The following is a 13,190-nucleotide window of genomic DNA, read 5'->3' as shown; positions in this document are numbered from 1 at the left end:
CCGGCTGAAAAGATGTGACTTGGCGTGGAAGGGTTTGCCAGTCTCCAAGCCGCCCTCGTGCACGAGAATGTCACGTCATGTGTGCGCGTACCTGTACGTGCCTGCGCCTATTGCTGTGCGACAGTGCGAGCGTGCGCGCACTTTGTTGGGTTCACGCTCTCCTCACGCGTGGTGCTGCATAATAATAATAATAGTAATGTAGGATAGTATAGTACAGTGTGTGGGTAATATCCACTTTTTGATTTAACGCATAATTGTGCATTTATTTTACCACTTTCCAAACATGTATAAAAAGGAGTGAATTTTGGTAAAATACAGAATACAAGATTGACATGTTTGGCATAATGTGAAATTGTTTTATCGTTGTGTAATGTAAAAGTAAAATGCAACATTTTCCGCCATGTTTCAACTGCAGATGGGGCGTTTATTTTATCACAAATTGTTGGGGAGGATTACAGTCATTATATTAAACAACATTACCCGTTTCACCAGTTTATATTGAAATGCATGTATTACTAGGCATGTTGGTAGTAAACAAAAGCAATAATCAACCAAAAAAATGCGCATGACAGTATCGTGTAAAATAACAATACGAGTATATAAGTAACAATATGGTATACATGGTTGTGTTTTGAATACCAGTCTATTTGAACAATAAACTAAATGTAGAATTTCAACGATCAGAAATTTTAGTGTTTCTGTTAACAATGACCCAAACAAAAAAAAAAACACTTCTTTCCAAATAAATCATCATTGCCAAAAGAAAAAAAGTTAGACTTTTAGTGTGTGTGCATGCTTTTTGCAAAGAGGCTTGTCTTTCTTGGAGAAGAACGTCTGACCCTCCAGAGTGGTGGAGCACACCTGTTGGTAAAAACAAACAAAAATAAAAGACAATACAGTACTATAGAGAGTCCGAGGTGGAAAACCACGTAGATAAATAAGTATGTTGAACAATCTGTTGCACTTACGGTGCACACAAAGCAGGTGTCATGCCATGGGTAGCCCAGCGCCTCCAGGAACTTGTCTCCCGCCTCGATGGGAAACTCGCAACCGTGGCAGCCCGTGCCAAACAATCTGTAGAAGTCTATGACAGACAACACACACAGTAAATTAAATAGCCGCACAAGCGTGCAATGTGACAAAAGCATATCGTCGGCCTATTACCATAATTGCCTCAAATCATTTTTATTTAACTGTTATTGCATCTTCTTCTTCTTCTCCTTCTCCTTTCGGCTTGTCCCTTTTCAGGGGTTGCCACAGGGAGTTATTAATTTCCATCTTTCCCTGTTCTCTGCATCCTCTACTCTGACTCCAACTACCTGCATGTCTTTCCTCACGGCATCCATGAATCTCCTCTTTGGCCTTCCTCTCTGTCTCCTTGTGTTTGTGAAAAGAATAGTACAATGTATTTGCTAGAAATAGTGTGTTACAATGCGATACGTTGCAATGCGACCCTACACGATATTATGTTACGGTAAGTTACATTGCAGTAAATTATAATGAAATAGATTACATTGCGACATATTACTGCTGACGTTATAGTTGCAAAAGAGTATGCTAAGGTCAAGTAGGGCAATGGCAATTACAGCGCAATTTTCTTGATGGAGGTAAGAACGATTGGCGTGAAATAATTTTTAATGAATCATTTAATGTTCTATATATGTTCTATTCCACACAATTATGCCAGGATTGCACTTTTTTAATTGACCTGGAGTCGATTTTGAGTACGTTTAGAGTTGAAGTGACTTAACTCCACGGGAGTTCCAGGAAAATTAAACTTGGTTTTAGTGACATTTTTCAGGATTAGCATTCCGAATCCACAAGCGGCTGAGACGGCACCTTTTTGGCTTTTTTGACATTGGACAACATTTGATGTTTTTTGGGGTTAACTTCAGAACAGCGACAATGATCCGCAACATTTAAAAAATAGAAATGATAGTTGGTCTTCTTCCGTTGTTTCTTCGTCTCACCTTGCTCGCAGTAAGGTTCGCCATCCTCCAGGTGGAAGGTGTTATTTCGGATGGGCTGCTGACAGGAAGCACACAGGAAGCAGTGGACATGCCATGTCTGCTTGAGGGCATTGATTACTTCCTGGACACAAAAACAGGTTAGCTACAATAGAAACATCTTCAAAAATTCCTGATTTGGAGAGACCCTATCAATAAAACTTTATTTTGTTTTGATAGTTGCTTTAGGGTTTTTTGTTTTTGTTTTTTTTACCAAGGGGCCACTGTTGTGCTTGTCCAAAAAGTTAGTCTGGCGCCCGGATTGTGTACAACCACTACCATGTATTGGGAACTGAACTTATAATTTTATTATAATTTACTTAAGGTGACTTTTTGGCACAGTGCACCCATTGAATCATAATGTCACACTTGCACTATTACGACTAACTTAATGATCGCACTTTTTTTTCTCCTTCTTTTTCGTCCTCTGGGAGCTCATGACTCGGCTTAAAATAGCCATTCCCCACCTTGAAGAGTGTGAGAACACCACCGGAACAGAGAATCAATGGAAAAGCTGACGGGTCACACTAAAGGGGGGTGGGGGTGGGGGGGGGCTTAAGGGCAAGAGGGCGAGAAAACAGGTTAATAAGACGCCCTAAGCTGCTTGAAGATGTGTGAGAAATTGAGGGTTTTGAAGGGGATTGTCGGCCCTCAAGAGGTTTTGAATACGTGACGGATGAACATCAGTGAACTGCAGCGCGCACCTGACATGTCGGGTTAAAAGTAACATTTGCAGCTTTCAAAGCCTCCAAAGCATAATTCTGTCAACACAGAGAGAAGCCTGACTATAACTTGTGTCACTGTCCACAGTTTTATATTTTTTAAAAAAGCATTCAAATGTTTGTATTTGATACGGTGAGCTATTATACGATACCATATGATATTATGGGATGAGGGACGGAGTCAAAACATACTCCAAATATATCAAATTAAAATGTCCTGTAAAGTGTAACCCACTCACCCCCAGTATCTTGGCCTGGCAGCGGCTACATGTGGGCGCAAAAAAGTCTTCATAGCAGTGTTCGCAGTAAACGCGGCCTTGCTCTTCCACAAAGCCGATGTCAGCCAGTGACGTGCAGCAATGAACGCAATTGAATTCTTCTTTATGCCATGATTTGCCCATTGCCACCAAAAAAGGCCCCCTGAAACGACAAAAACAACAATATCGTAATCATATGCTGGCTTTAATGTTGAATACCTTCAGTTTAGTATCATGTTATGCCACAACATGCTGTACCGCTCTGAGATTTACTCAACAAATACAGTATAAAAAGAGCAAGAAGAATGGGCAGAGAAGTTCCAGTAATAATTGCTGTTCCCACAGAGAAGAGCGAACACTGCTAGAAATACTGTTGCATGCTCTGTCTGTAGAGTTCCTGCTCTGTTAAAGTAGTAGGCGTTTAATACTGGTAAATGCTGCAACATCGATGCTAATTTACATTAGCTCATCCACGGCATTTTACAACATAGTGCAGGGGTGTCAAACTAATTTTTGTCGTGGGCCACATTTTAGTTACCGTTTCCCTTGGAGGGCCGTTATGTCTGAAACCAAATGAAAAAAGTAAATAAAGGTTTATAAAGAAAATGCTTACAATATGTCTCTTATTTTTTACAGATGAGAATTTTTAATTTTGGTCGAGATTTTAGCAAGCATCATGGAAGTTGATATGTTTGAATTGCTTTCGCGGGCCACATCAAATGATGTGGCGGGCCAGATCTGGCCCCCGGGTCTTGAGTTTGACACCTTTGACAGTGCATTCTTGAAGTAAGCTAATTTCATCTGATGAAATGTAATTGTTTTGGTGAACATTTGGCTGTTTAAATATGTAATGTCTAATCTTCTTTTGTTTTATGCTGTGCTTCTATATTTTCTATTTAAAAAAATAAAGAAATTTGAAAAGGCGGGTAGGTCTGAATTGTATCCCCCGTGATAAATGGGAGTCCACTGTCATGGGAAAAGATTATAATTCCAAATGCGATCATTTTACCTTACCTGATGACCTTGTTGCAGTGGCCACACATGGGTGTGCGAGTCCCGGCAGGGTAGTGTTCTGCCATTTGCACCAGCGAATCCTCGTCTTTAGGGTGGGCCCGAGGCACAGGGCGGGCAGGGGCAGGACACATTGGCATACTGCCATTGGACTTGACGCCAAAGGATGATGTGATTAAACCACACTGCGGACTGACGCCTGTGGAGGATGAAGATGAATTCCTGTCTTTACTGTAATAAAGTTCCTTTTTTAGACAGTAACAATTTATCATCTCACTACTTCAACAATCATGTCAACATAATCGTCTACCACCACCTAGTGGCTAAAAGTGGAATTACATCAAAAAATAAACGAGCCCTAAAATTGAGTTATAACTGGACCAAAAACAAAATCTGCAAAATAGCAAGACAGGGAATCAAGAAACATACTCTGCAGTCTGTAGACAAAGGACAGTTGCAATAAATCTTTGTATCCACACAAACGTGTTGAACAAACGTGACTATGTGCTTCCAACTTCGTTCCAGGCCAATGGTTCCGTCCTGAAGTGCGAGCTTGTGAGTTCTACTGAGAGGCGTTTCTTGTAGTCTTGAGGTTTGTCCTCGGACATACGGAACAGGATATAATGCCATATAATAATGGTATTATATTTCCATTATTTACTAAGGGAAAAATAATGTATGCACGCGCACGCGTTTGTGTGTGTGTGTGTGTGTGTGTGTGTGTGTTCCATAGGCACGTGACTGCGCGAATCGTTTGACATCTGCCCTCCCTGTCTGCGTACAGGTGTGGGCAAAGCGAGTTTACTTGAGTCACACCTATGGAACACATACACAAATGCGCAACCACACGCACGCACACACATTACAAACAGCAGCAACAAGACAAGACTCTTGCAGTTAAAATATTCAGAAGACACACCTGTCTAAACATGTACACTGTGGCCACGGCATGGTGGATGGACACAGTTACGGTAAGTAATCGAAGGTTTGTGCTGTCATACACACACACACGCACACACATGCATGGACGCATACACGTGTATTACCTTGAGTTGTTGCAGGTGATTTGATCATGGTCTTGACAGTAGCCGACTCGTGGCTGCTGGGCTCAGGCTCTTCACTGTGCATAGCAAAGTAAGCCATTGGTTTATAATTGTACATGAAATCAAAATGTTGCGAACAGCATGTACTCGTCTCAACTGGTCCGTGACACCAAAATGTTTGCGGGTCCACCGTTCTAGGTTACTTTCCTTCTTTCCTAAAATAAACCAGTATTCTATCAAACACATTAAATCAGAATAATCTGAATGTGGAATGTGTCACTTTCTTATGCTGGCACATACACCTCTCTTGGCTGCCATTGTTGGAATACAAGCAAGACACCATCAAGACCACCTAACCGCTGAGAGAGCAGAGATAAATATGGTCCTGCCCAAAACAACACAGCACTCCATTCCACACAGTCAGCTTCCTTCTTGGAATGGCTTTCACGGCACAGCCGACAGCCTTGTGATAATAGCCCGTAAGAATATAACATAACACACATATTCTGAACCAGAGCCACGATATGAAGTGGAAGGAGTCAAGTGAGAGTCACTGCGTATAGTGCTGACAAGCATCGAGTCCAGATGTGGTGCAGACAGATGGTAGACTACCAGCGCAAACAACTCATGATGGTTCCCTCCCATCTGCTTCAATTCATTCACCTTGGATGATTATTATGTTACAGTGTGATACAGGCAGAGGTGGGGGGAATTGAGTGACCAGTTTTAGAACTTGCCTTGCTCAAACTTACAAAGTACATGAATTTGACTTGGTTTTCATGAGACTCAAATTGATTACTTAATTTGACTTGAGCTACGGTGTGAATTGACAGGTCTCAACTCAACTCAATTTACATCTGAATCTGAATCTTCAATATAGTGGGCTTTGGATTTGAAAAATTCAGGTCTTGTGTGTGCTGGAAAGCTGGCAACTCACCATTCTGCTACGAGGCAGAGCGCAGACGCCACCTCATTGAAGCAAGTCTCATGTAGGGTGATCCAAAGATGATTCAAGAATTATGTTTTGATGAAATCTTGACAGGAAATGGCACCATGCAAAGTGTGTAACTCAAAGACTGGACACAACATCTACCTCTACCTACGATGAAATCCACACACCTTGGTTAGCTACGTCAGCGTCACATTTTAGCTCACCAATAGCTGGTCCTACATTAACTTGACTTGATGTCACCTACAGTATGTACTGTTTAAGAGGACAATAAACTACAGTGACTGGAAAATCGAAACACTGCCATTACAAAGTGTGATTGTGAATGTGTTTTTAAAGACATATGGGCCTATATTGCACATAGACAGTGACATCGCCTTGTGCGGGTTACGGAGCTGCGTCCGCCATATTTGATGAGGCAGATCTACTCGGAAATGGAAAGAAGGAATGACACATAACTGGAAAAATCTCACTTTCTAGCTTATATTACTACTACTACTACTGCTATTATTATTCATTCATTCATCTTCCGTACCACTTGATCCTCACTAGGGTCGCGGGGGTGTGCTGGAGCCCATCCCAGCCGTCTCCGGGCAGTAGGCGGGGGGCACCCTGAATCGGTTGCCAGCCAATCGCAGGGCACACATAGACGAACAACCATCCACGCTCACAATCACACCTAGGGACAATTTAGAGTGTTCAATCAGCTTGCCATGCATATTTTTGGAATGTGGGAGGAAACCGGAGCACCCGGAGAAAACCCACGCAGGCCCGGGGAGAACATGCAAACTCCACACAGGGAGGCCGGAGCCGGAATCGAACCCGGTACCTCTGCACTGTGAAGCCGACGTGCTAACCACTGGACTACCGGGCCGCGCTATTATTATCATTATTATTATTACAGGATCTTTTAAAAACAAAGCTTTTAGTAGTAGTGTTTCCATGTACTATATGTGCTCACAAGGAGCAGCTGAGAAGCTTGGGTGGGCCAAGAATGTCCTTTGTACACACGAACACACACACACAGACACACGTGGATCACACTCAAATGGTAGACTTGAGGCCGGTGCCAATTTGGATTATTGCCCCCACTCTGATCAAGTCTGGCTGTTCTCACATGAGACACGTTATGGCAACTGCTGCCATGACGGCACTCTATGTGGTGACAGAGTCTTCAAGGGGACATATTATGGAAAATTGACTTTTTAAAGTTTGTGTGCAAATAGTTTGGTCTGTCGAGCGCCTGCCCACCTATCGAGTGTCAAATAACACAAGTAAGTCAACTTTTTGTGAGCTACATATTTTTGACAATGTGTCTGTGAGTGCTCCATTCGGGACTTCCACCGAACTACAATACAATTTGCAAAATGGCCACCCATTACTGAGTTTCTCCACCTATAACATGATCAGCAAAGATGGGTGAAGATTTAAAGCACCTTTCAAGTGATGCGCGCCCTTATTACTAGACTGTCTGAAATACTGCTGCTGAAGGCAGACATTTCAGAAATCACCCTATTTGCCTCCAAACTGTTAAAAAGTTTTTTTTTTTATTTTAGCTTACGGTGTTAGCTATTTTGTCTGTAACACTGGAGTTAATGAAACAATATAAAACCCTGATATAAAATGATTCCGGGAGCCAGTGGAGCGTACACAATATATTGATTCTTTTCTGTTATTTTTACATATCAAAATGCAGAAATAAAATTCATCGATTTTGAAGGCGACTCGGCATACACACAAACAGTATATAAGTAAAAAGAAGGACTTTGTTTGCATCGATTGCAGATAATCTGCCTCGAGACAGGGCAGACTTAATCCAGTTTAAAGAGACTATCAGACTCTGGGGGCTATACCTTTAGGGGGAGAGGGGGGTGGAACACATCATGGCGTTTCAATACAAGTGAATTGAGTCACAAGTTTAGTGGTACGTCAATGTACCACTGTGCAGTAAAGATTTGAAATGTTAATACAGACAAGATGTTACTGTCCTACTTTAAGTATAAACAGAAATTGCTGCCTCATTCATTTCAGGGCTTTGGGTGTCGGCATAGTTTCAGAGCAGCAAATGCGTTCCCATTAACTTGGCACCAGAAGACGGTCCATATGTCCCCAGAGACAACTTTTAACACTCTGCGGTTGGCGTGAAAGGAGCTTTTGGCAGCGTCTCACAGAGATCACTCACTGGCTTCTTGACACAACTGTACGCCATTAAAGAATGGAGCATGTGTGCATATGATCACTGCCGTGTCTACATTTTGTTCTGTTAGTGTGAAGGAGTGAGGGTTGAATGTGATCCAAAGATTACGAGAGTGTTAAATGATAGACCATCTGCTGTGTGCCCAATTGAGCATCAGAAATGTTAATGGACCATTTGTTGGCTGTTCAAACAAAAGCCATACATTTTATGAGTAGCACTGGACCTCCAGAGAATGAGAATAGGGCATAGTATACTTGGTGGACAATTTCGGGTCACTCTCTTTAGCCTTTGCCCGAGGCTGAACATGAAGCACAAAATCCATCAATTCATCTTCTATAGGGCTTGTCCTCATGTGATGGATTAGCTAAGCACATCTCCAAATCTAAACCCTACTGAACAACTGTATGACATCCTCAAACCAAAGGTGGAGAATGAAGGAGATGGTGTCTCACTTTCGCTAGCTCCGTGCCACACAAACAATTGAAACTTAGAGCTCAGTGTGGACATTTTCACTAAGCAGTGAACGTTTCAGACCATTCATGGCTGTCTATTGAGTTGTTTTGAGGGGATAGTAAATTTACACTGCTATACAAGCTGTCCACTGACTTTTATAACAATTCTTTGATGCTGTCCAATGAGAAGACATCATAAAATGTTTGCAAAAATGTGAGGGCTTTGCTCACTTTTAGGAGCGACAGTACTTGGACATTTAAGAGTCTTCAATGAACCAAATATTCATTTTTTTAAAACTAGTATTACTTTTGCGTGTGTGTGTGTGTGTGTGTGTGTTTTAGATTTGTTCTTGGATTTTATTTGCTTTGAGTTAGTGCTTCCCTCAAGTGGTCGTAAAGTGGAACTGCCAGAATGGAGCTGAACAGTCAATTGCACACGCAAGGTCAAGGATGGAGCAACTGGCGGGACCTTGACCAGTCTGAGTGGCCTCTCGATGAATCTGTCTATAAATTATTGCAAAATCACAACGTTATTTATTACACATGACAATTGGACACTTCGGTACAGATTTTAACAAGAATCATTGAAGTTGACGCCCATGATTTGATAAAATGACATGGCGGGCCGGATCTGGCCGACGGGTCTTGAGTTTGACCCCTGTGAAATAACGACTGTTAGCAGATTAGGTGGCGAATGAGAAAAGAAGTAATGCCAAACTGAGAAAAAAAATGACAGAAGACAGAACATGAACAAGGAGTATATGTAGCAACTTTATTAGCTGTAAGATATAATACCTTTTTGACACCACCTCAAATTTGAGAAGAGGACACCAGCAAGGTCAAGTAAACATAAACAGGAGGAATATATTTTACAAAGCGAGGGCCATTTTTAAAGCGGTTTGTATTAGGAGAACAATCATACAGTCATTGTGCTTTATCGTCAAGCCGAAAACAATCCAGACATTTCTACTTCCATTGTCATCCTTTTTTTTTTTAGACCACTCAAAGCGTCTTAAAGCACCATTTTGGACTCCCATATCCAGGCACATGCATTTATATACACATCCTTAAAAACGAATCGCTACTCTCATCTCCAACCAGCTTGTTTAGACAAAAGTATGAAGACTGTGTCGCCTCCCAGCTCTTCAGAGCGTAAAGGTCCTGCGACGACAACAAACGGACAAGTCGAAAGTCCTCTGCAAATTGACCAGAGAGAAGACGTGGCGCGGCAAGTACATGAGTAGGCTACACTGTAAACAAAACTTTTTTTCCCTTTTTGCCGTTGGAAAAACCTTTAAAATATAAATTACTGACATTGATGGCAACAATGTTAATAACCGCAACAAAGCAAGCAAGTCGTTTTTACTTATATCTTGAAGTTGTCGTCCAAAGCAAGGGGACAACTGTGGTATCCACTCTTATTTCTTGATTGTGAAACGCAAAAAAAAAAAAAAAGACAATTTCCACACAGCAAAACATTTATTTAAAACGTCTTAAAAGGTTATTGAAGTTCATTGCCTTGAAATTTTGAGTTCACCCAATCTTTTTTTTTTTTTTTACAGTGTAGTGGGTAGTCAACTTCAAGCATGAAAGGTCGATGCCAAACAGTTAAGTTGACTCAGAGTCGTGAAGTCGTCTCACTGACTAGACGACGAATCGGTTCAACTCCTAGTATGTACTACAGCTCTCATTCCACTCATCTGCACTCCTACTTTCTACTTTGCCGTCAAGCTGCTACGGCAATCAATCACACTCGTGTACACATACACACACATATACAGTATATCCATATATATAAGTATATACACAGGTCTACTGGACATTGAGGGTGCGAGCGGACACGTCATGGTGCCAGTCCCTCAGCTCGGTGTACTTTGGGCCGATCACCAACCGTGTAGTGGATTTGTTCACTCTGCCATCCAGGACAGAAGAGAACAAGGGTTTCAAGATAACGAAGCCTGGGATGATGTCAACCGAAACACGGCACAGCACAAGAGGGGCTCGGATGCAGTGAAGACAGGTAGTGTTGTTAGAGGAAGCAACACTAGTTAAATGGGACATATTGCGGGGAAAAAAATACACTTTTTAACAGCTTGCATACAAATGCAGTGGAGCCTTGCTTCACAAATGTCCAAAAAATAAGGTAGTATACAGGTAATGCGCTGACTTTTGGGCAATGAGAGCGACGGTTGTAAATATACTTAACATACAAATACAAAATAAGAACACTCGCAAGTAGCCACAACCCGACTGGAGCGACTGCGTGATTCACTCGGCCACACCCCTTTAAGGCACACATCAACTGACGAATACTGCAGTACATACAGGAATAATACTTCAGAATATAGGTTAACTATTGTATTTATTTATTTTATTGTATTATATTTCATCAGCTTTTTATACACTAAATTAGGAAATAACTTGGGCATGGCCGATTCATTGGTCAGTTGATTTAAATCTCATTCAAAATAGGCCCAGAAAAATAAAAAATAAAATTCCACCAATTTTTGACAATTATATTTTATATCAGATTGGGTTTTTTTTACTACATTTATCAGTTACAACCTAAGACAAACACAATTACATTCAAAGTCAGCAAAAAAATATGCTGAGTTTGTTTGATTTTTTTCCTCTCTGTTGAAAACTACAAAAGACCAAAATGTTCTGCCTGTAATTCATGTCTTTATTTTAAACGTTAAAAGACCCCAAGACGTTAATTTATTCATTTTATATGTATAAAATTAATGAAGTTGGTTAATGACAACAAACATTCTGCCAAATACCCGACTCTGCATTGGCCTAAAAAAAAATCTGGTCGTTCGGGCCCTAGATTTGCACAGAGCTGCATTGACTTTTGTTGCGGATATTTTTAAACAGCACATACGCGGTCACTCAGTGAAGTTGTTGATGGAGTGGCGGTGGGAGATATACATGATACGTCTATGGATACACACAAATTAGCAGGAGCATGCCGTCAGGTCTCCAAGGCCTTCTCTGCAGACCTAAACATTATCAAAAATTCTGAACCCAGTTGCATTTGCAACGGGATAGTTTTATATAAGGTAACATCAACCGTGGATCACTTGCAAGACACATTCTTGATTGCATTGCTATTAAAACTTGGCGTTAACATTAACATTGGGGACGGAAAAATCATATTTCTTCTTTAATATTCAACGTGTCCCTGCGTTAAACATACAAAAGGCAAAGCAATCACGTGCGGGACAACACTGCAGTTCACCAACACGATGCCAGGTTAAGATGTCATGCGGATCACAACAAGGCTTTCAACACCGAAAAATGTCACAACCTAATCGGCAGCCATCCATGAGAAAACACGCCATGCCTCTACTTGTAATGCAACAACATTCCATGTCAACCACTAGAATAAACTACCGGTATTCAAAACTGATCTCATATGAATAAAGGGCAGTATTCACAATGTGCTACTTGTGCAAATTTAGTTGTGGACTTTCCACTCAATTAGTTTTCACTTATTTTGCAGCAACCAATATGCTGTATCATTAAAAAAAAAAAGATGACAAGAGTTGGAGATGTAGATGTAGAAATTTTGTATATGTGTGACAAAAAACCCGAGCTTTAGTCATCAGTTGTCAGTAATGTTCAAAGGCAAGCAACTCACTTTGTCTTTTTGGCTGTGTCTGCTTCGTCTTCTTGAGCTTGAGCTACAAAAGGAAGAAAAAAAATTGTAGTACAATGATGATTGATATTATTATCATGACTATTACTATTATTATTATTTCTATTAGAAGTAGTAGTAATAGTAGAAAAAGTAAGTACATGTAATAGGAGTAGTAAAAATTGTATTACTACCGGTACTATGAAAATGATGAAGTATTTTTATTATTAGTAATAGTAGGGTGGCCCAGTGGTCAAGTGGTTAGTGCATCGACGAGTGCGAGGTTTGATTCCACCTCCGACATTCCTGTGTGGAGTTTGCATGTTCTCCGCGTGCCTGTGTGGGTTTTCTCCGGGTACTCTGGTTTCCTCCCACATTCCAAAAACATGCATGGCAGGCTGATTGAACATTCCAAATTGTCCCTAGGTGGGAGTGTGTGTTCGTCTGTGTGTGCCCTGTGATTGGCTGGCAACTGGTTCAGGGCGTCCCCTGCCTACTGCCTGAATACAGCTGATATAGGCTCCAGCACATACAGTAATTACACTTTATTAAACCAATGTATTTCTTCATATGAGCTTTTATTATGTTTGATTGCGTTTTTAAACATTACTGGGTAAATGTCTTTGTTACAAATGCATGTGAATACCATTTACCGGTATTTTCATTCCAACGAAGGAAGATTGATTTTAGAAACTCCTAAATCAAATTACCAACTCTTACGTACAGTTCTCGGTGCCCGTAATCTGAGCCAGAATCCTGAAGGATCTGGACTGGGTGGTCCCGGTGCGCGGGCGCCAGTCCTCCGTGTCCTCCATGATGCGCTTCCGGCTGGCACCAGCATGAGAGGGCACGTGGTAGAATTGGATGTCCGTGTCCACGATGTGTCTGCGGGGAGGCCTAAGGAGTGCAAAGG

General features: G+C 41.3%; 1 protein-coding gene across 7 annotated transcripts in view; it reads right to left on the bottom strand.

Annotated features, from left to right (window-relative positions):
- Nucleotides 1-403: 403 nt before the first annotated feature.
- The window catches only part of pdlim5a (PDZ and LIM domain 5a), a 39,253-nt gene continuing 26,466 nt past the window's right edge, over nt 404-13,190 (bottom strand). For all 7 annotated transcript variants that reach the window (XM_052068633.1, XM_052068635.1, XM_052068636.1 and 4 more), the window contains 8 exons: nt 13,002-13,174; nt 12,281-12,323; nt 5,043-5,116; nt 4,000-4,195; nt 2,968-3,148; nt 1,971-2,091; nt 969-1,084; nt 404-861 (listed from right to left, as the gene is read on the bottom strand). In XM_052068633.1, coding sequence (XP_051924593.1) covers nt 772-861; nt 969-1,084; nt 1,971-2,091; nt 2,968-3,148; nt 4,000-4,195; nt 5,043-5,116; nt 12,281-12,323; nt 13,002-13,174 — 994 coding nt within the window. In that variant the 3' untranslated portion in view covers nt 404-771. The remainder of the gene's footprint in view (nt 862-968; nt 1,085-1,970; nt 2,092-2,967; nt 3,149-3,999; nt 4,196-5,042; nt 5,117-12,280; nt 12,324-13,001; nt 13,175-13,190) is intronic.

This window comes from Hippocampus zosterae, chromosome 6, assembly GCF_025434085.1.
Source record: "Hippocampus zosterae strain Florida chromosome 6, ASM2543408v3, whole genome shotgun sequence".
In the NCBI taxonomy this organism is placed as follows: Eukaryota; Metazoa; Chordata; class Actinopteri; order Syngnathiformes; family Syngnathidae; genus Hippocampus; species Hippocampus zosterae.
The sequence above is the reverse complement of the archived record's forward strand: the minus strand, read 5'-3'. Positions and strand labels throughout refer to the sequence as shown.